Raw genomic sequence first — 20,748 nt, 5'->3', positions numbered from 1 at the left:
GTGGCCTGGGGTTCGTGGGTTCGGATCCTGGGCATGGACCTAGCACCACTCATCAAGCCATGCTGAGGCAGTGTCCCACAGAAGAAATAGAAGGACCTACAACTAGGATACACAACAATGTACTGGCGCTTTGGGGAGAAAAATTTTAAAGAAATAAAATTTTTAAAGTTAATTTTTTTGATATATACATTAAATACACTACAACGTTTATACAGCCCTTTGGATACATTTCTTCCTTTTTAAAAAATCATTTCGGGAACCTCAAAAGCTAGCAGTGCCCAGCCCTCCTCCGACCCCAGAGGCCCTGGCTGGGCTGGGGAGGAGGGTGGCCCGCGTGGCTCAGGTCCTCCGGAGCACCCAGGACCGGGCCCAGCAGCTGCTCTGTGACGGGCCGGAGGACAGACAAGGGGGCTGGGAAGCGTCCCGCTGGGAGGTAGCTGGGGTCTTGCAGGGGATGCTGGCCGAGGAAGGCAGAGGGCGAGGCAAGGCTGCGTGCAGTGGGCAGAAGAGAAGGGGCTGCAGCTCTATCCCACAGCGGCTTGGGCAGCATCTTGGGACGGGGCAGGCTGGGCGGAGAACTCAACTTGGCGGTTTCCGTGAATCGGAGCAGCTGCCGGGATTCGCAGCAGCGCCTCTCCAGGCCCGGGACCTTGAGCCACATCCTCCCCTCCATCAGCCCAGGCACAGACCGGTGAGGATGGCCTGCATGGCGCGGCCACCGCCTCCTCGGAGGTCCAAGGACGGCTTCCCTGGCTGGTAACTGCAGCCCTGGACGGGGCGTCGGCAGGGGCGGCAGTCACCTCCTCATTCATGCGCAGCAGCACCCACCCCTTCCCCCGAGGGCGGCTGCGGCTGGCTCCGGCGCAGCGCAGACTGTTCTGGGCGGAGGAGGGTGTGAGGAGGCCCGGGGTGGAGACCGCAGTGGGCAGAGGCGGCGCGGACTCAGGAGGCGGCCTCTTCCACCCCAGCGCCGGGCGGTCTGGGTGGGGATAGGCTGTTGAAGCAGGAAGGGGCGCCAAGAGCTGGTCTGCGGGGCTTGATGTCATTTCAATGTCTGTGTTTCCGAGGGACCCTGCCTACTGCGGGCCCGGGATGCGCTGGAGGGGAATGAGCTGGAGTCACAGTTCGCTCAGGGCAGCTGAGACGTCTAGAGGTGAAGACAAGAAGGAACGGAGAGGAAGACTGGGGGACAGTGCAGAGGAGCAAAGAAATCAGGGCAGGCTCGGGGGTCCCCTGAGGGGAGGCGGTTCGTTTTCTTTTGCACAAGGGGAAGATGAGATCTTTGGACAAGCTCGACTGGAGAATAGAGGGACGCCAGGCAGATGTCTCTGGAGGACAGTTGGTCGGTAGGATGCCCAGGCAGACATCTTTGGAGAACCCCATCCAGGGGTTCAGGAGCTGTGAGCATGTGGATGGCCGTGGGCCACAGGGACTGGCAGTGGTGGGTCTGCGGGGCCTGCCGGCCACCCTGGCAGCCCCTGCTCTCATGCGGTCCTCCTCCACCAGCAGACCTATGAATGGGCCTCTGGCTTACGGTGACTGTAATGAAAACTGCGTGGAATGAACCCCCCGCCCCCAACAAGTGGGGACATGGGCCTTCTGTCCACATACCCTGTTGTTTAGATGAGCCTTTCCATCATGTGCGCTGTACCTGAAGGGTCAGGGGTTGGACTGCGGGCCAAAACTTCGCCTTGCCACCTGAGCTGCAAGGGAGAAGCCTGGTATCACTAGGATGACAAGGCAGCAGAAGGGGAGCTGGAGCCCAGCAGAGATTAAGGCCTAGGGTAGAGGCCAGAAGCTCCCAATGGGAACTGCAAGGATAAGCGGGCATGTGGGAGGGAGCTGAGCAGTGAGGTCTGGAGGTCGAGCTAGAGAGAGGTCTGAGAAGGCAAGCATTGCACAGCCCAGGGGGCAGGGGACAGAGGCCACGAGGGGGTGCCAGAGGCAGCTGGGTCGAGAAGAAGCAGTGGGCAAGTCCAAAGGCTTTTCCAGTTGAAAGGTGACTTACAGATGATTTAAACGAGAATGCCTCTGCTTACTAGGCTCAGAGTCAATCCAACACTGTGTTTCCAAGTGAAGGCAAAAGAAAAAAAAAAGGACAAAAACTTTTAAGGCTTTCGTTTGCACAGGGGCCAGTGGTGCCCAGCGAGAAGGGTTGGGAATAGATGAAAAGCTGAATCCACTACGGTGGCGGTGGCCTAGTGGTTAAGTTTGTGTGCTCGGCTTTGGTGGCCTGGGGTTTGCCAGCTCGGATCCCAGGCGTGAACTTACACACCTCTCATCAAGCCATGCTGTGGTGGCATCCTACATACAAAATAGAGGAAGAGTGACAACAGATGTTAGCTCAGGGCCAATCTTCCTCTCTAAAAAAAAAAAAGCTGAATCCAGGCAGGTGCGGTGGGGCACCAGCCACCAGCTCTTGGGAGATCCAGAGTGACCATAAAGCCAGATCTTTACGTGACATCTATGGTTTAAAAAAATATTGGCATCTATCTCCAAAAAAAAAAAAAAAAAAAAATTCTGTGAGTCAAACAAAACGTGTGGGTCAGTTCTCCTCAGACCTAAAAGCCCTGCCTGCACTCGATGGAGACAGGAAGCAGATTATTGGGTGCCTGGGGCTGGGGAGTGGCAGGCAGTGGGTACCAGGTGCCCATTTTGAGGGTGATGAAAATGTTCCAGAATAGATAGTGGCTATGGTTGCACAACGCTGTGCACGTCCTTAATGTCCCCGAATTGTGCACCTCAAAGAGGTACACATGGCAAATTTTATGTGTATTTTACCAGGAAAACGGGGTGGGGGGGGGGGAAGGAGGGGAAAGGCGAATAAAAGGAAACTAAGGCAGAAGCCGGGGGCGAACGGGCAGTCGCCAGGAGCACCGCGTGCGCCCTCGGCCTCGCGCTCAGGGGCGGGCGTGGACACCGGTGGTCGGCGAGCTGCACGGCGCGGCGCGGGGGAAGGCGCGGCCGCACTCGCCGCAGGCGAAGGGCCGCTCGGAGCCGCGGGGCCTCCTTGCGGGCGGCCCCGAGGCGGCGGGGACCGGGGGGCGCTCCCCGCGGTGGCCGCGCTCGTGCTGCCCGAGGGTCGAGAGCCAGGCGAAGGCAGCCCCGCACGCGGCGCACTCGAAGGGCCGCGCCCCCGGCTCCCCCGCGCCCCGGCCTCCCCGGGGCCCCCCGGCCTCCCTCCACCGCCCGGCCTCCCCCAGCGCCCCGCCCTCTGCAGCGTGGCCGCCACCTTCTGGTCGCCGCTCCCCCGAGGGCCAGGCAGCGTCCTGGGCCTGTGCGGGGAGGGGTGGCTAGGTCCTCGGAGCTCTGTCTCTGGCCGGTCCGCAGGGAGGCTCGTCCCAGACACGAGGCTTCCGAGGCGCACGGGCGCGCCTGGTCGGGGAGAGGGGCGTTAGGGAGGGGCCATGCCCCGCCCCCAGCCCCCCCCCCCCCCCCCCGCATCTCCCGATACTCAGGGAGGTGGAGAAGGGCAGGCAGCCGGCGGCCCGCAGTCAGCACGGACTCCGCGCCCTCGAGCCTATCCTTCCTTAAGACAAAGGGCCGGGGGCCGGCCCCGTGGCCGAGTGGTTAAGTTCGCGCGCTCCGCTGCCGCGGCCCAGGGTTCCGATCCTGGGCGCGGACATGGCACCGCTCGTCAGGCCACGTTGAGGCGGCGTCCCATATGCCACAACTAGCACGACTTGCAACTAAGATATACAACTATGTACCAGGGGGGATTTGGGGAGGTAAAGCAGAAAAAAGATTGGCAGTTAGCTCACAGTTGTTAGCTCAGGTGCCAATCTTAAAAAAAAAAAAAAAAAGACAAAGGGCCGGTGAGGTCGGGGGCAGGAGGAGCCCTGGGCCCCCCTCTTCCTCACCTGGTCCCAGCCGCTGCAAGGACCCCATGCCCCAGCTCCCTCAGTCTGTCCCCCTTGAGCTTGGCCAGCCCCTTCACGCTGGGAGGCTGAGGCCCTGGTGGCGGGGTGGAAGCGTCTCAGTGGCCCCCACAGTGGGGTGGGGGGTGGGGTGGCAGATGGCCCCAATATCTCAGTCCCCACAGTGAGTGTGCGAGGTTTCCGGGGCAGGTGTGAGGTTCACCACTGAAGCCCTCCAAAGCCTTCCATTAGCGAAGTCTACAGATGGGGTGGGTCCCTAATCCTCAGCCAGGCCCCAGCTCCCTCCCATGCCTCAGGATCTCCACTGGGCCGACACTCACCGAGGGAGCCGAGGGTGCAGGGCGCCTGGGGCCCCACCCTGGTGTGGAGACTCTGCTGGGTCCGGGCAGGCTGCAGCCACTGGGCCTCCGGGGGGAGCAGCTGGAATGCCTGGAAAAGCAAACACAGTTCTGCTAAGCAGCTGCCCCGGTACCACCAGGGCTGGGAGCAGAGCTATCCTCCTGGTGCCACAGCACAGCAGAGGCACAGCATTGCCCTCTGCCAAAAATCCAGGAGGAGCAAAATTAAAGCCACCAAACCAATGCATAGTATTTAGGAAGGATTTATTGTGCATATAAGAACAGTTCAAGAACGGGGAGCTTTCAAATCCAAAACTGATGTGAAGCTCAGGGCCTGATGTTAGGTGCAAATGAGGAGCGGGTGCAAACATTACGATGGCGGTCATTACAATGCGGGTTTGGCAGCCAGCGAAGGGATTGGTTCAAAGTCATTATCTTATACTGTTTTTAGGAGGATGACTTACATTTCTTTTACGATTATCAGAGGCATTTGCAAGAGGTGGCCCAAGTTAAGTTTCATTTGTTTTGCAGAGTAAGCTAAATTAAGTTTCACTAATGTGGCTTAACGGTTTTGTCTGCTCAGGGAATGTTCAAGTCTGGTCTCCATTTTGTATTTAATGTAAACACCCAAATACACATTCTCAGAGGGCTGTTACTAGGACCATCGACATAATTCAAGGCCGGCCCCCCACCCGCACCCCGCCGTGCACAGTGGAACTGCAGGACCCCTTTGTGATGGGTAGTTTTATGTGTCAATGTGACCAGGCTAAGGGATCCCAGATCGCTGGTAAAACCTAATATCTGTGTCTGTGAGGGTGTCTCTGGAGAAGATTAGCATTCGAATCGGTAGACTGAGTCAAGAAGATCATCCTCACCAGTGTGGGGGGGCAGGGGCGTGGCCCAATCCTCCACGGCCCAGGTTGAACACAAAGGGAGGGGAAGGGCAAGTTTGCTCCCTCTGCTTGGGCTGGGACAGCCATCCTCTCCTGTCCCTGGACATCAGCCCCCTCCTCGATTCCTGGGCCTTGGGCCGCAGACTGGGCCCTACACTTTTGGCTCCTCTGGTGCTCAGACCTTCAGATGCACGATGGAACTCCCCACAGCTTTCCTGGGTCTCCAGCCCGAAGACAGCGGGTCGCACGTAGGACTTCGGCCTCCATAATTGTGTGAGCCGATTCCTTATAATAAATCTCTCTATATCTGTATAAATCCAACTGGTTCTGTTTCCCTGGAGAAACCTGACTAATACACCCTCGTTTGAAAATCACTGACTATCTCATGGCAGCGACAGCAGAGCATTAAGCAGAGCGTGGGCCGTGGGTGAGGACCCCGGTCACTGTCACCTGCCAGGGCTCTCAACTGTCCCCTGCAGCTGCGCGGTCCCTAAGAAGAAGCCCCCTGAGAGGGTGATGAGCAGCAGTGGGGTTTGAGGTCCCACCTATCACATATAACACTCCCATCGCCTATCCCACCAAGGGGCACACAAATCCCACCCAAAGAGGAGTCACCACTGCCTCGGAGCTTGCTGCTGATGAGGGAGAATCTGAAAGACGGGCCTGGCTTTGCATCCAGACTCCAGCCCCACTTGCTGTGTGACGCTGGGCAAGGAGCTTTCCTTCTCTGGGCCTTAAAGGGCATATCTGCGCAACACGCTCAGAGCTAGGCACCCAACAAGGGTTTCGCAAACTTCCGCTATGGTCACTGGATAATTCAGGGTTTGTGACCAAAGGAAGAACACAGTAACACTGCTCAATACAAATTGACAAGATTCAAGAAAGTACGTTAGCACAAACAAAAAATGAGAGGTGAGCAGGAGGTCAGGCACACGTTGGCAAGGCCAGTCTTGGGCTGGTCTCTCTGCTTTCTGCTGCTCTCACCCTACTCGCCTGGGGGCAGAGGACTGAGACCCCAGGGCCCAGGCGGTGGGGGTGGGAGTGGGGCGTGGGGGTGTGGGTGGGGAGGAATGAAAGGGTCTCTGGAGAGAGGATTGATGGAGGAGGCAGCCGGGGCTGGAGTGTGGTGGGAGGAGATTAAGGTCCAGGATTCTCCTGCTTTCAAGTTAGGAATACGTGGATGGTGTGTTTGGTGGGATTATTGGTTTTCTGTTTCTTGCTAAATACTAGTTTTGAATGTAAAACATCTGCCAAATTCTCTAATAGTCACCAGGAGAGCTGTCAGCCACACAGAGGCAGACGGGACTCCCTTTTGCTCCTCTTCCCGGTATCTGCCCGCCAGGGACCCTCAGCAGGAGCGAGTGCGGCCTCCTCAGGGCCAGGACGTGACTAAGGATGGAGGTGGTTGCTGAGTGAGAGAGAAGCCCTGTGTGTGTGTGTGTGTGTGTGTCACGGTGGGCGTGTTTAGTCCTCCTGATTTGGAAGCATGGCTGCCATCCAGAGCCGCCTGAGGGTGGAGACACACACACTTAGGCCAGCACGGAAACCAAGGCCCCTGGGCTCTGTCTCTACCTCCAAATGCAAGAAATGTTTCCAGATCCCACCAACCTGGGCTCTCATCATTCCAGGGACAGTGAGTGGGGCGCGGACCCAGAGGTGTTGTCTAACCAACCAAGAAAAAGAAAACAAGAATAAAGGAGAAATGTGAATGCCAACCAACTATTTACTGCTGTTGAGGGATTACTGTTAATGGTTTTATTGAGGCAACAGTGCTGGGTTTATGTTTGAAAAACAAAGTCTTGGTGGTTGCCAGAGGCACAGGGGTGGGGGTGGGAGGGCTGAAATGGGTGAAGGGGGTCAAAAGGTACAAACTTCCAGCTGTAAAATCAATGAGTCCTGGGGCTGTAATGTACAGCATGGTGACTATAATTAATAATACTGGTGGCCAGCCCCGTGACTGAGTGGTTAAGTTTGTGTGCTCTGCTTTGGCAGCCCAGGGTTTCGCTGGTTCGGATCCTGGGCGAGGACATGGCACTACTCATTAGGTCCTGCTGAGGCAGCGTGCCACATAGCACAACCAGAGACACTCACAACTAGAATACACAACTATGTACTGGGAGGCTTTGGGGAGAAAAATAAGAAGAAGAAAAAGATTGGCAACAGTTGTTAGCTCAGGTGCCAATCTTTAAAAAAAGAAATAATAATAATACTGTATGGTATTGTAGGGGAGGAAGACATTTCCTCTACCCAATGTGGGTTCTTCTGGCCAGAGAACGAATTAAATTCACATGAAACAGAATAACAGGAGAAAATTAAACAAAGCTTTATAACATGTATACATGTTAGGCAAGCTAAGCAACTCGCCAAAATGGCTGGAGCCCCCACCTTAAATATCATCTTCAGCTAACGACAAAGGAGGATGTTGGGGGTGGAGGGGGAGTCAATCTTGGGAGATCACCACACAAGTACAGTAAACAAATGCAGATTTAAGTCTTTGCCTTTGGCATTGATTAAGAGTTTCTAGAGATAAAGTCATCCCCCCCTTCTTCCTGGTACAGAGAGGGAGACACCTTTACAGATGGAGATTTCCTTTACAATGTAAATGTCTCCTAACAAAGGGCAAGCAAGTTCCACTCCTCAGAGCCTCCTTCCCATCTGCAGTTTATTAAAAACAACCAGCCCCAAATAATCCTCATGCCAAAGAGACATATCTTGGGGTGGCCAATTCCAGGCCCCCACAGTATATTTGAAAGTTGCTGAGAGAATAGATCTTAAAAGTTCTCAGAACAAGAAGAAAAAGTTTGTAACTATGTGTGGTGACTGCTGTTAACTACACTTAGTGTGGTGATCATTTTACAATATGTACAAACATCGAATCATTATGTTGTACACCTGAAACTACTATAATGTTGTATGTCAATTATATCTCAATAAAAATGAAAAAATTTAAAAAATTAAAAATAAAATATTACAGATACAGGTAAAAAAAAAAAAAAAAGAGAGGAAAAGAAAGCATCCTTGCACCCAGGCCCACCCTACAGCACATGGAGATGGTGTGCCAGCATGTCTGTGGTTCCGTAGGGGGAGAGTCCAGGACGGAGAGGAGGCTCCCATCCACACGGCTGGCTGTGTGTCAGGCGCCTGTGGTCCACCCAGGGCCACCTTCTCCAACAAGCGCTGGAAACATAGTGCCCAGGGCCCGTGAAACTTTTTTTGGAGGAGGGGGTTTCTCATGATAATGTTTTAATTTCTTTTAAAATCAGATGGAAAAAAATGAACATAGTGACTATTCCAGCCTGGAATATATTCATCTTTATACCGACGTGGTAATAAAAAATGACTTTTAATATTACTTTGTGGAGGCTCATGAACATAATTTTTTTTAAAAGATTGGCACCTGAGCTAACATCTGTTGCCAATCTTTTTTTTTTCTTTCTTCTTCTTCTCCCCAAAGCCCCCCAGTACATAGTTGCATGTTCTAGTTGTAGGTCCTTCTGGCTCTGCTATGTGGCATGCTGCCTCAGCATGGCCTGATGAGCAGTGCTAGGTCCACACCCAGGATCCAAACTGGGGAAACCCTGGGCCGCCGAAGTGGAGCGCGTGAAATTAACCACTCAGCCATGGTGCCGGCCCCACATGAATACAATTTTTGGTATTATGTTTACAGGGCAGAAATACTTGGGGCCCACAAAAGTCCAGCTGCAACCCTGTTTAATGACTCTATTCTTGCTTCTTTGGTGTATGGAGTGTGTGTTAGTTTCCTGTGACTGCTGTGGCAAATTATGACAAGCTTAGAGGCTGAAAACAACACAAATTTCTCTCTCACAGCTCTGGAGGCCAGGAGTCCTGTGGTCACTGGGCTAAAGTCATAGTGTCGGCCAGGGCTCCTTCCTTCTGGAAGCTCCAGGGAAGATTCTGTTTCCTGGCCTTTTCTCAGCCTCTAGAGGCACCCACATTCTGTACTGTGTTTTGGGATTTGTGGGATGGGTGAGAGATCTGGAGCTCAGGCCTCCTAGGTGTGTAGAAACAGCCTTGCACAGTGGTTGGATGGAATGTCCTTGAGCCTGTCACAGGAGTGGTGTTTGTGATGCTCCGGGAATACAGGAGCTTGGAACCAGGGGCCCTGGGCTCACCTGGGATGGGTCTCTTTGGGACCTCAGGCTCTTCTCATCTTCCTCCTCGCCAATGCTCCCATCCTGGTGGTGGGTGAGAGATACCAGAACTGGGTGGGAGAAAGGGATGGTGAGAGAGACCTGTGCAATCCGAGCCCCCAACTCCCCACATACCCTTCACAGGGAGGGCAACATGTCCCAGGAGCATCTCTCAAGACCCCCAGTGAGGCCGAGGCAAGAGCAATGAGGGGCCACCACTTCCATCCTTCCAACAAGCTTCTAAATGCAGCCCCACCCCCTTGCCCCAGACTCTCCATGGCTTATGCCCATGATGACTCAGGCATGAGCCTGTGGTGACTCCTGGGTCTTCTCACCCAACACTCCATGCCCAGGAGCGCCCCTGAGGGACCCAGAAGGACCTTCACTGCAGTGCCCACTAACAAGGAAAGCCTGGACCCAAGCCCTCATCCCACATCCAGGAAGCATCTAAAGGCATGCTGGAATATTCCTGAGGTGGAATGCTGTCAAGCAGCAAAGATGGTTGAAGCAGGATCTACCAAAAAACATAATGTAGCGGGAGAAAAGCCAGGGCAGAATAAGAGCTACAGAAGGACACCATTTATGGAAGGTTTAGGACATGGGCGACAGAGCCATATACTGTTATGGACCCAAAATAAGAGGAAAAAGTAGAAACACACACGTGAAAAGAAGAATCAAGACCTTGTTCCCCTCTTCGGGGGGAGCAGGGAGGGGCAACAGGAAGTGGAGATGTGCGCTGGGGACCCAACGAACTCCATGGTGTGTTATTTCTTCAAAAACAGCCCAAAGCCAGGAGGCTGGGCTCTGCAATGGCTGCATGGCAGGTACATGGGTATTCATTATAATACTTTCTCTATAGTTTAGTAGGCTCAAAATATGTCATATAAAAAGCAAATAGTTGCTTTGGAAGACAGTTTGGCAGTTCTTCAAAAAGCTAAAGTTGCCATATGACCCAGCAATTCTACTCCTAGGTATAGACCCAACACAAATGAAAACATGTGTCCACACAAATACTGGCACACAAATGTTCACAGCAGCATTATTCACAACAGCACAAAGGTGGAAACAACCCAAATGTCTATCAACTGATGAATGAATAAACAAACTGTGGTGGTCTAGCCACACAATGGAATATTATTCAGCCATAAAAAAGAATGAAGTACTGATACAGGTTGCAACATGTATGAACCCTGAAAACCTTATGCCAAGTGCAAGAAGCCAGGCACAAAAAGTCATGAGTTGTATGATTCCATTTCTATAAAATGTCAAGAATAGGCAAATCCATAAAGACAGAAAGTAGATGAGTGGTTGCCAGGGGTGGGGTGGGGAGGGGGAACGGGGAGTGACTGATGATGGTGTGAGGTTTCCTTCTGGGGTGAAGAAAACGTTCTTGGATTAGAGAGTAGTGATGGTTGCACAACTCTGTGAACCACTGAATTGTACATTTTAAATAGGTAAATTATATGGTATGGGAATTATGTTTCAATAATGCTATTATTTTTTAAAAAGAAAACACAAGAGCAACATCACTAAAAATGGCAGAGTAGGGAGCTCCCCAAATCCATCTGTCCACTGAAGCAACAACTAAGCGGCAAGACTTTCCAAGCTCACTTTTTTGGAACTTCAATCTAATACAAAACTTACAACGAGGGGAGTGAAAGAAAGAAGCTGCGAGAAAAGGCTGTGGCATTTTAGCTTACCTGCCTACCAACCCCATTCTACAGCTAGATGGTGGCTGTGGGGATGGCAGTCCATGTTCCTGGTGTGGCTTGCTGAAGCCACAGGGAGCAACACATATCTTGTTCTTAAAGAACTGTGATTGTGTGTTTTGACATGGCTGGTGACTCCCTGAAAGGTTGGTTCAGGGGTTTGCCTGTGTTATGCACCCTCAGAACTCTCAGGACTGGAGTGGCCTCCTGGGCAGCATTTGTCAAAAGCATTTACAGGCATATGCTAGCCACAGTCACCTGAAGCAAGGGACAAGTGCTGGAGCAGCAGCAGAGAGGCCTAAGAGCCCAGGAAGGAAGAGGCTGGGGGAAAGAGATACACAGGGGTCTACTGGGGGTCTAGTGGCCATGCACATGCCCAGGGCTAGTTGCATCGTAGGAAACATGAGAAGACCGTAGGCTTTCATCTCTGACTGATCCTTAGGCTCCACATAAGCAGGAAGTGAAGGCTCAGAGTTGTAAATGGCGTAGCTAAGCATTGAAGGAGCACCTCAACTCAGAGCCAACCTACAAAAACCAGGAGAGTATTATTATTTTTTTTGGCTCCAGGCATTTAAGGAAATCTCTGCCAAATCACTAGCTGACCACTAAATTAATGAATCGGAAACTTTAGTGATCATATACAACAAAGAATGTTGTCTTCACAAAAATGGTTTAGAAAAGTCACTAAAACAAACAATTACAACCCACAAAAAGCAGCATAAACAACCCTGAGGAGGGGAGAGAACCCGATCTCCAGAGTTACCACATTATATTACCAAATATTCAAAATGTCCAGTTTCCATCAACAAATTAAGAGGCATGCAAAGACACAAGAAAGTATGACTCAATCACAGGAAAAAATAAGGAAGCTCAGACGTTAGTCTTACTAGGTGAGGCTTTACATCAACTGTCTTAAATATACTCAAAAAGCAAACAGAATTCATGAACAAAGAGCTGAAGGAAATCAGGAGAACAATGCTCTCCAACAGATAGAGGATATCAATAAAGAGATAGAAATTATTTAAAAGAACCAAATAGAAATTCTGGAGCAGATAAGTCCAATAACTAAAATGAAAAATTCACTAAAGTGATTCAACAGCAGATTTAAGCAGGCAAAGGAAAGGACTGGTAAACTTGAAGACAGGTCAATTAAAATTATACAGTCTGGGGTGCAGAAAGAAAAAGGAAGAAAAGTGAACAGAGCCTAAGGGACCGATGGGACACCATAAAACATACCAACAGGGGCTGGCCAGTGGTGTAGTGGTTAGGTTTGCATGCTCCATTTCAGTGGCCTGGGGCTCACAGGTTCGGATCCTGGGCATGGACCTAGCACCGCTCGTCAAGCCACACTGTAGTGGCATCCCACATAAAGTAGAGGAAGATTGGCACAGATGTTAACTTAGTGACAATCTCCCTCAAGCAAAAAGAGAAAGATTGGCAACAGACGTTAGCTCAGGGCCAATCTTCCTCACAAAAACACAAAAAAACAAACAAATGAAAAGCATACTAACAGATACATGATGGGAATCCCAGAAGGAGAGGACAGAAAGAGGGGCAGAAAATATTTGAAAAAAATAATGGTTGGAAACTTCCTAAAATAAATGAAATACGTGAATCTGCACATTCAAGAAGCTAAGCAAACTTCAAGCAGAATAAACTCAAAGAAATCCACACTGAGACACACTACAATCAAACTGTCACGTGGTTCAACACATGAATATCAAGCTATGTAATGCACCACGTTAACAGACCACATGATCTTCTCAACTGACGCAGAAAAAGCATTTGACATAATCCAACACCCTTTCATGATAAAAACACTCAGTAAACTAGAAATAAAAGGGAACTTCCTCAACACAATAAGGGTAATTATTGAAAAAACTATAGTGAACATCGTAACCATGAAGGACTAAAAGTTTGCTCTCTAAAGAAACAAAGCAAGGATGTTAACTTTCACCACTTCCATCCAACATTGTACTGGAAATTCTAGCCAGAGCAATAAGACAAGAAAAAGAAATAAAAGGCATCCAAATTGGAAAGGAAGAAGAAAAACTCTCTATTCACAGATGACATGAGCTAATAAACAAATTCAGCAAAGTTGCAGGACCCAATATCAACACATAAACGTCTGTTGTATTTCTATACAATAGCAATGAACAACCCCAAAAGGAAACTAAGAAAATTCCATTTATAATAAAAAGAATCAATTCCACTTATAGAAGCAAAAAGAATAAAATACTGAGGAATAAATTTATCTGGGGTGGTATAAGACATGTGCACTGAAAATATTGTTGAAAGGAATTAAATAAAACCTAAATAAATGGAAAGACATTCTGTGTTCATAGATTGGAAGATTTAACGTTGTTAAGATAACAACACAACCCAAAGTGACCTACAGGTCCAATGCAATCCCTATCAAAACCCCAACAGCTTGTTTTCTTCTCTTTTTGCAGAAAGGAAAAGTTGATCCCAAAATTCATATGGAATTGCATGGGATCCAGAAAGCCAAAATAATCCTGAAATAAAAGAACAAAGTTGAAGGACTCATATTTTTTTACTTCAAAACTTACTACAAAGCTAAAGTCCTCGCATAATGATAGACATACGGAATGAAATGCAATTGAGAGTTCAGAACTAAGCCCATACATCTATGGACAACTGATTTTCCACAAGCGTGCCAAGACCATTCAGTGGGGGAAAGAAGAGTCTCCAACGACAGTGCTGGGACAATTGGTAATCTACATGCAGAAGAATGAAGTTGGACCTTTTCCTCATACGATATACCTGACAATGCCTGGTGCTCACCAAATGTGCATCACATGCTGGTTCTTCTGCTGTTCCTGTTTACCCACCCTTTCCCCCTCAGCTACTGGCTGTACACTCTCCACTGTGAACCACTGGTGTTTGGCACTGCCCATGGCCCAAGAACCACCTGAAGGCAAATGCAAAGCTCTTGCTCTCACGCAGCTCACATAAACCGGGACAGACAGCAGACATGCAGGGAAGGGTAAACCCCATAAACATCACAGAGGGGTGGGCACCCCGGAGAACATGAGTGGGGTTCTGTGTGGTGGCCTCTCCGAGAGGTGTCTGAGGCAGGCCTGGGTGATGAACTGGCTACCCCTGATCCTCTTTCTCTCTTTCTCTCTGTCTCCTGGCTCTCTTGTTCTTGCTTTGTTATTTCTCTGTGACCGAGAGCATCGCAGTCAGTGGACACAACACTTCGAGGCATCCAGGTTCCTGGCTGAGCCAGAGGGAGGTACATGCTATGGACTGAACAGGAGAGGCCTGTTCTGTTCACAGTTATTTCTCCAATCACCAGCTGTCAGGGACTTCCAGTGGAAATATTCCGTCTGTGTTCCCCCTCCCTTGCACCAGGCAGTGGGAGAGGATCACCCACAGGAAAGATGAAAGCAGGATCCCTTTGGATTCTAGCTGGGCATTGGGCACCCTTTCCACAGCCCCCTTCCCTCAGTGCCTATCTCATCCTACCCCTTCCCACTCAACACCCTCCAGGAGCCTCCCTTCCCAAGGGATGAAACCCAAGCTTGAGGCAGCAGTGTGCAGATGCCACCTGCCCGTGTCCCTGACTTCCACGTGTTCCTGTAGCGGGTGAAGAAGCCATACCAGGCTCAGCTATCTTCCACGCCAGCTACGTCACTGCCCGCAGGACCGCAAGGTCACCCTGCGCAAAATGCAAACACAGGCCCCTTGCTGAAAATGATGGAGAACTTTGCCATAGTGAAGCATTGAAGCCCGCCTGGGTTCTCCTGAGCTCGAGGCCCTGCGGGCTGCACGGGTCCCCCAAGGACCAGAAGCAAATGCCCTTTGGCCCCTCTGCCCCAGGAACAGCAAGTTCCAAGGGCCACTTTATCTGCCTGGCATGTCTTCCTGATGCCACAGGAGCCCAGGGGTGAGACACCATTCAACGCCCGCCAATGTGGACTACGCTGGCCTCTGCAAAGCAGGACATGCAGCGCCTTCCCGAGCACATCAGCCAGCTTCCCAGGGCAGCAGCGGGGAGACCCGGAACCCTGTTTTCTGTGAACTGCAAGGCTTTTCTGAACCACAGGCCTGGAGACGCCCTGATCACAGCACCCAAGTGGGTCCTGAGGAACTGACCTCCTCCAGTGTTGGGGTGCGACCCACCAGACAGCAGGTGGCATGGGACGAATGACCACAGGAGCGATGGATAAAAAGTCTCACCTTGGACCCCATGGACTCATTGGCAACAGATAGTGGGGGTGCCACCTGCGCACGAAATGGCCACCTCCCCCCTGGTCTTTGCTCCTCCATGCCATCCACCTGGCATTCCCTTCCCTCTCCCGTACACTTACTGACACTCCTCCCCCGTACACTTACTGACACTCCTCCCCCAAGCTCTGCGGGAAACAGGGGAGTCCTCCCAGCCCACACTGCCTGCAGCGGCTGGCTCTTGCCATCCACACCTACTTATTTGGGCCTCCCGGCATCCAACTCCTGCACTTTCATTGACATTACCAGGAAAGACAGAGCCCATTCCGTGGGACCATGCCCTGGGAGGATGGAAGCTTGACATGGGGTCAGAGGGGCAAGACAGCATGAGGACAGAGTCCCTACAGGTGAAAAGGGAGCTGAGAGGGAGAAGCAGGATCAGAGAGTCATCTGCAGACCCCGCAGCTACCTGAGTCCCCTCTGTCTGCTGAGCTTCCGCAGACACCCTGGGTGTCGATCTACACAACCATCCAGTGGGTCTCTGGGACTGGGTCTGCGCCCCACAGCCAGGGCACAGGGGAGGGACCAGTGATCTGCAGGATTCTGGGACAGGACCTGGGGCAGCAGGGTCCACAGCACCATGCGTGGGCTGAGGGACCAGGTGTCCTTCTGAGGGAGAGCAGACAGATGCAAAGCCACAGGCCAGATGGACACGCACTAGAATGGAGGGATCTTCAAGTATCAACCAAGTAAGAAAAGTGAGCAGAGGCCGCAGCACAAAGACATTTATGTAAAAGAAAATTAACACAGGTGTGCAGAATGATAATGAGCGTTGGACTGACACCGGCAGGGAGAGGGTTTGCTCTACGCCTGGGGCACTGCAGGTCAGGAGGGGGATGGTGACAGGAGTGGCTAGGGGGTGGGTGGAGCAGTGCTAGGTGGATAAGACACTCTGAGTCTAAAAGGAAAAAGAAGCCGATCCTTGGGTGCCGGGCCACAGAGAAGTCAGCCAGAACCCAGACCCAGCACCTGCTCCCTGCCACATCCACTCAGTCTCCGTCTCAAGGAGCGGCCCGTCCCCTCACCTTCCTCCTGAGACATCTGTGTGGCTAGCAGCCTCCCTGCAGGTGCGGGGTGCCTGTGACTGCACCCAGGTCCTCATCTTGCTGGGCGGGGCACCCAGGAACTGCTCTAGCACTAGCAGCTCCAGCAGCTCCTCCTTGGAGTGGACTTTGGGCCGCAGACACTGTCGGCACAGCATCCAGAGCTGGCCCAGTGCTTGGTGTGGCCCGCCTGCCATGTAGTACTGAAACTGCTGGAAGCACAAGCGCCAGGCCTCTGCGTCCCCAGGGCTGGCCAGGTGGGGGGCCTTGTCCTGCTCACTAGGGGCCTGGGTCTGGGGGTTCCTGGGGGAAGCAAAGGCTTTGGCCAGTGGGAGCATCTATCTGGCCTCAGGGGGTGAGTGGGCTGGATCCCAGGACAGTCCCAGTGGCTCCAGACACATGTAGGTGGCAGCAGGCGGATACGGTCAGCAGTCAGGGGCCTGCAGAGAGGGGCAGGCGCAAAGCAGCCACATCAGACGGTGGCCCTCCCTGCTCAGGACCTCCCTTGGCTCCCTACCAACGTATCCTGACCTCCAGCGCCCCAAGGAACTGACCTGACCCCTCCCTATCTCTTCCAACCCAACCTCCTTCTGAGGCACTGGTCATCCCAGAGCCTTCATGGCTGTCCTGCCCAAACTCCCCCCTGATGTTCATCCCAGCTCAGATGTCACCACAGCAGGGAGGGCTTCCTGGATGCTCTGGTTCAAGTTGTCTCCTTATCCTCACTGTGCTATCCTCACAACCCTATTCATCCCTGAAACATCTCATTTCCTTATGTAGTTGAGTGTCTATCTGCCTTCTTCATTAAGTCCTTCACATGGTTTGCTGAGGAGCTGGGGAAGCAGGAGTTCCTGCTCTGAGGGGGTGGCCAGCGCTGTCCAACAGAACTCCCCACAAGGACAGAAATATCCTCCATCTGTGCTGTCCAACACGGTAGCCCCTAGCCACAGGTGGCTCCTGAGCACTTGAAATTAGGAACTGGATTTTAAATTTAAATTTCCTTTAAATGGAAACAACCAGATATGCTAACTGGTAGTGCAGGGGCAGCCTCCTGCTGTTCTTGCCTTTTCTGCCAGGTCAGCTGGGGAGGAGGCAGTGAGGAGGGCAGGGGGCAATGGGGGAGACTTCAGAAGTGAAGGGAACATGGGAATGGCAATGAAAAAATAGACTTTGAAGCATTTCCCAAGCTTCCCACAGTGAATATCTAAACCAAAGAAACTGTAGAAAGTTGTAAAAACAAAAATGAGCAGGGACATTTTTTTTTTTTAAACAGAAAACAATTGTACTCTGATCTGCTGGTGAAACTACAAACTGGCACGACCTTTCTGGAAAGCACTGTGGCAGCTTGTATATAAAGAACATTCCAGGAGTTTGCATACTCTGGAATTTATCTGAGACTCCAAGAAAGATTTGGGCACCAAGACTCACAACAAAAGTGCCCAACAGTCCAGCTTGGTGGGATCAATTACTCTTCCATCACATGGTGGAGTTTTAACTGTGCAAAATACACGGTAACACCGTAATATGCTCAAGGGAAGCATGGACATGACCTTTGGATGGTAGGAGGTGCAGGGGAGAGTGGGATGCAAAATGATGAATGAGGGGCCTGGAAAGGGTCACCAGGAAAGAGGCCCAAGGGTGGCCAGCCAGGTGCTTCATGTTCTTCATGTTTCTGAGTCTCCCCCAAATGGTATTGTGATCATGTTTGACCCTCATTGTGGAAAAAAATTTAAAAAGAACAAAAATATTCAGGCAGGAGTTTTAATGACATGGGAAAATGCTTATGATACGGCAAGTGAAACGTGGATGGGTATTCCAAGTGATTGTTCCTTCCGGATCCCCTGGTGCATTTTTCATGTTCAAGTGATGACAATCAGGGAGAAAGCAGGTGGACAGTGGCAGGAGGGCTGTGCTAACATCTTTGCCAATCTTGCTCTATTTTGTATGTGTGGCACTGCCACAGTGTGGCTTGATGAGTGTTGTAGGTCCACGCCTGGGATCCCGGGGCCGCTGAAGTGGAGCACATGAACTTAACCACTAGGCCCTCAGGTGGCCCCCATATATGTATGTATTTTTGTGAAAGGGAAAAGGCACCATTTGCAGCTCCACGGGTTCAAGAAGTCCCTCTGCTCTGGGGTCTTGGACCTTACCCTTCTCTCCAGTTCTCAGGGAAGCAGGCCCTAGGCAGAGTCCAGGATGGAGAACTGTAGCCCCTCCACACTCTCCAGGTCCTGGGATGGAGTCTATGTGAGAAGAAACTGAGTTTATGGGGGAACTAGGTCAAGTGGGCTCCTGGCTGAAAGCCTAGGGGTGAGGGTCAGCAGTCCGTGTGGGGGCTGACATCCTCACGTGGGGGTCTTGGGCCAATGTGGGGGTCCCAGGCTGATGAGGGAGTCCTGGGATGATGTGGGGAGCCTGAAGTCTATGTAGACAGGAGCATCTGAGGTCCACAAGGTGGTTGCTGTGGTGGTCCTGGGGTCCCAGAGATCCACATTGGGGGATACCCGGGACGGATGTTGGAGGGTCTCTGTCACTTGTAGGGCTCAAAGCCAAGTGGAGGGGCCGGGTTCAGCTGGGGTGGGCCCTGGGATCTGCAGCCAAGGCCCACGTGCTAAGGCGTGGGGGACTGGAGGCTCCGGCGCCGACCCTGGACACTCAGCAGATGACAGATTCTCGAATGAACACGTGGATGTGTCGGAGATGGGGCGGCCGGGCTGGATGCTCGGTAACTGAGTGACAACAGATGAGGGGCTGGGGGGACCCCGAAGAGCTGGGCCGGGTCCTGGGCCGGGCCGAGAGGGTGTGGGGTGGACAGCGGAGGCTGAGGGGCTCTCTGCCCCAACCTGAGGGGGACGCGACCGGGCCGAGGCTTGGCAGGAAGGGGCGTCCAGCTCCCCAACGTCGACTCCCGCCCCCTAGGGCCTCAGGACCCCGCGGGGCTCCAGAACAGCCCGCCTCCCTCACCCCCGGGGACCTCGGGACCCCTCGCCGGCTCCCTGACTCTGGTCGGCCCGCCGCCGGCCTCGGCTGCGGCCCCTGCCCGAGCCCGTCTTCCTCAGGCGCGACCCCGGCCAGCTCCACCGACTCTGGCGCCCTCGGCCAGCCCGCGGCTCCTCCCGGGGCCGGCCAGCCGGCAGTCGCTGACGGACGTGGGACGGGCGACGGGACTGCCGCACAGGTTGCGGCCGACTCACTGCGCGCGCGCTCAGCTCCTGCAAGAGCCGCTCCGTCGTAGCGCCGCCTCTGCTGCGAGCCAGCCGGGCCGCCGCCGCACGGACTACAACTCCCAGAACCCTGCGCGCCGCAGGCGGCCGCCATTGGCCTGGAGGACGGGGACACGTGGACCAATCGGAAGCCGCCTGGGATAGGTTCCCCCGCCCCCGTCGTGCCGGGAGTTATCCGGGACCGGGATTTGGTCGCCGTGGCAACGGTGCACGCCTCCCGGGGAGCCCTGCAGGGATGGAGCGGAGGCCGGGCAGCGTCTGCAGGACGGCCCCAGCGACGTGGTTGGACTCTCCTTTTGCAAGGCGGCTGCCAGACGAAATGCAAGAATTCCAGTTGAACAACGAACGTTTTTGTTTTTGCTATGTGTGTCTCATATTTAGTATGTTAAAAAATTTTTTTCAATATGTCTGTTTACTATAAAAGTCCCCCGAATTAGGATTACCAGATTTAGCAAATAAAAAATACGAGGCCCAGTTAGATTTGAATTTCCGATGACAATGAATGTTTTTTAGTGTTAGTTTATATAGTATAGTATATATACACACACATATATACAGTATACGTAGTATAATAGTATATCTGGGATGTACTTATAGTAAAAAAACTATTCATTGTTTATCTGAAATTCAGATTAGGGGTAAGATAGTGATTCAAAGAGGCTCCGCAGCTCTGGGACTGAGTTCTGGATGGCTGGAGCTGCCCAGTGCTGAGATGGGGAAGCAGGAGGGTATGGGTGTGGGTAGGGACCTAACAAAGGAGATGGGGACCCCACCTCCAGGAGCCTAGGACTGAGTGCCATTCATCCCCTGGACAACCGTTTATTGAGTGCCTACCAGGTGCTGTTCTAGGCACTGAGGGTGGGCAGTACATCAGTGAGCAGGACTGCTAAGGCTTTGGCCTCAGGGGGCCCGAGGTTCACACACCAGTGAACAAATAAAATAGATGCTTGCCATAGTATAAGCACACTTGAGAAAATAAAACCAGGCTCAGAAATAGAAAGTCCCGGGAGTGGCAGGAGGGGCTACTTAGCTGGGTGGTCAGGGCTGTGCCTCTGTCTCATCTCCCGCTGGCTGCTGGTCCCCAGAGTATTGTATTCAAGCAGGTGCTTGCTGTGTGCAAAAGCCACAGATGGGAAAATAAAATGAGAATGCTGAGGGCTTATTATTCTCCTATAAATGAGGCACCTGTAAGGACATGAGTCCCCCGGTTTATTTTCTCGGTAGCTGAAATTGGCCTGGCCCTTTGGGGCAGCGGAGG

The 20,748-nt window shown here is 52.4% G+C and overlaps 1 protein-coding gene across 1 annotated transcript; it reads right to left on the bottom strand.

Moving 5' to 3' along the window:
* Positions 1–129: 129 nt before the first annotated feature.
* On the bottom strand, positions 130–19,584 carry LOC103558257 (zinc finger and SCAN domain-containing protein 1-like). Its single transcript, XM_070632442.1, has 8 exons — positions 19,461–19,584; positions 18,417–18,509; positions 9,243–9,331; positions 4,199–4,307; positions 3,233–3,375; positions 2,009–2,061; positions 1,612–1,703; positions 130–1,147 (listed from the first exon to the last, which is right to left on the bottom strand). Exons 1-7 carry the CDS (start codon positions 19,582–19,584, stop codon positions 1,637–1,639), a joined length of 678 nt encoding a protein of 225 aa, XP_070488543.1. The 3' UTR covers positions 130–1,147; positions 1,612–1,636.
* Between the last annotated feature and the right edge of the window lie 1,164 nt (positions 19,585–20,748).

Source organism: Equus przewalskii, chromosome 9 (genome assembly GCF_037783145.1).
Source record: "Equus przewalskii isolate Varuska chromosome 9, EquPr2, whole genome shotgun sequence".
Lineage (NCBI taxonomy): Eukaryota > Metazoa > Chordata > Mammalia > Perissodactyla > Equidae > Equus > Equus przewalskii.
The sequence above is the reverse complement of the archived record's forward strand: the minus strand, read 5'-3'. Positions and strand labels throughout refer to the sequence as shown.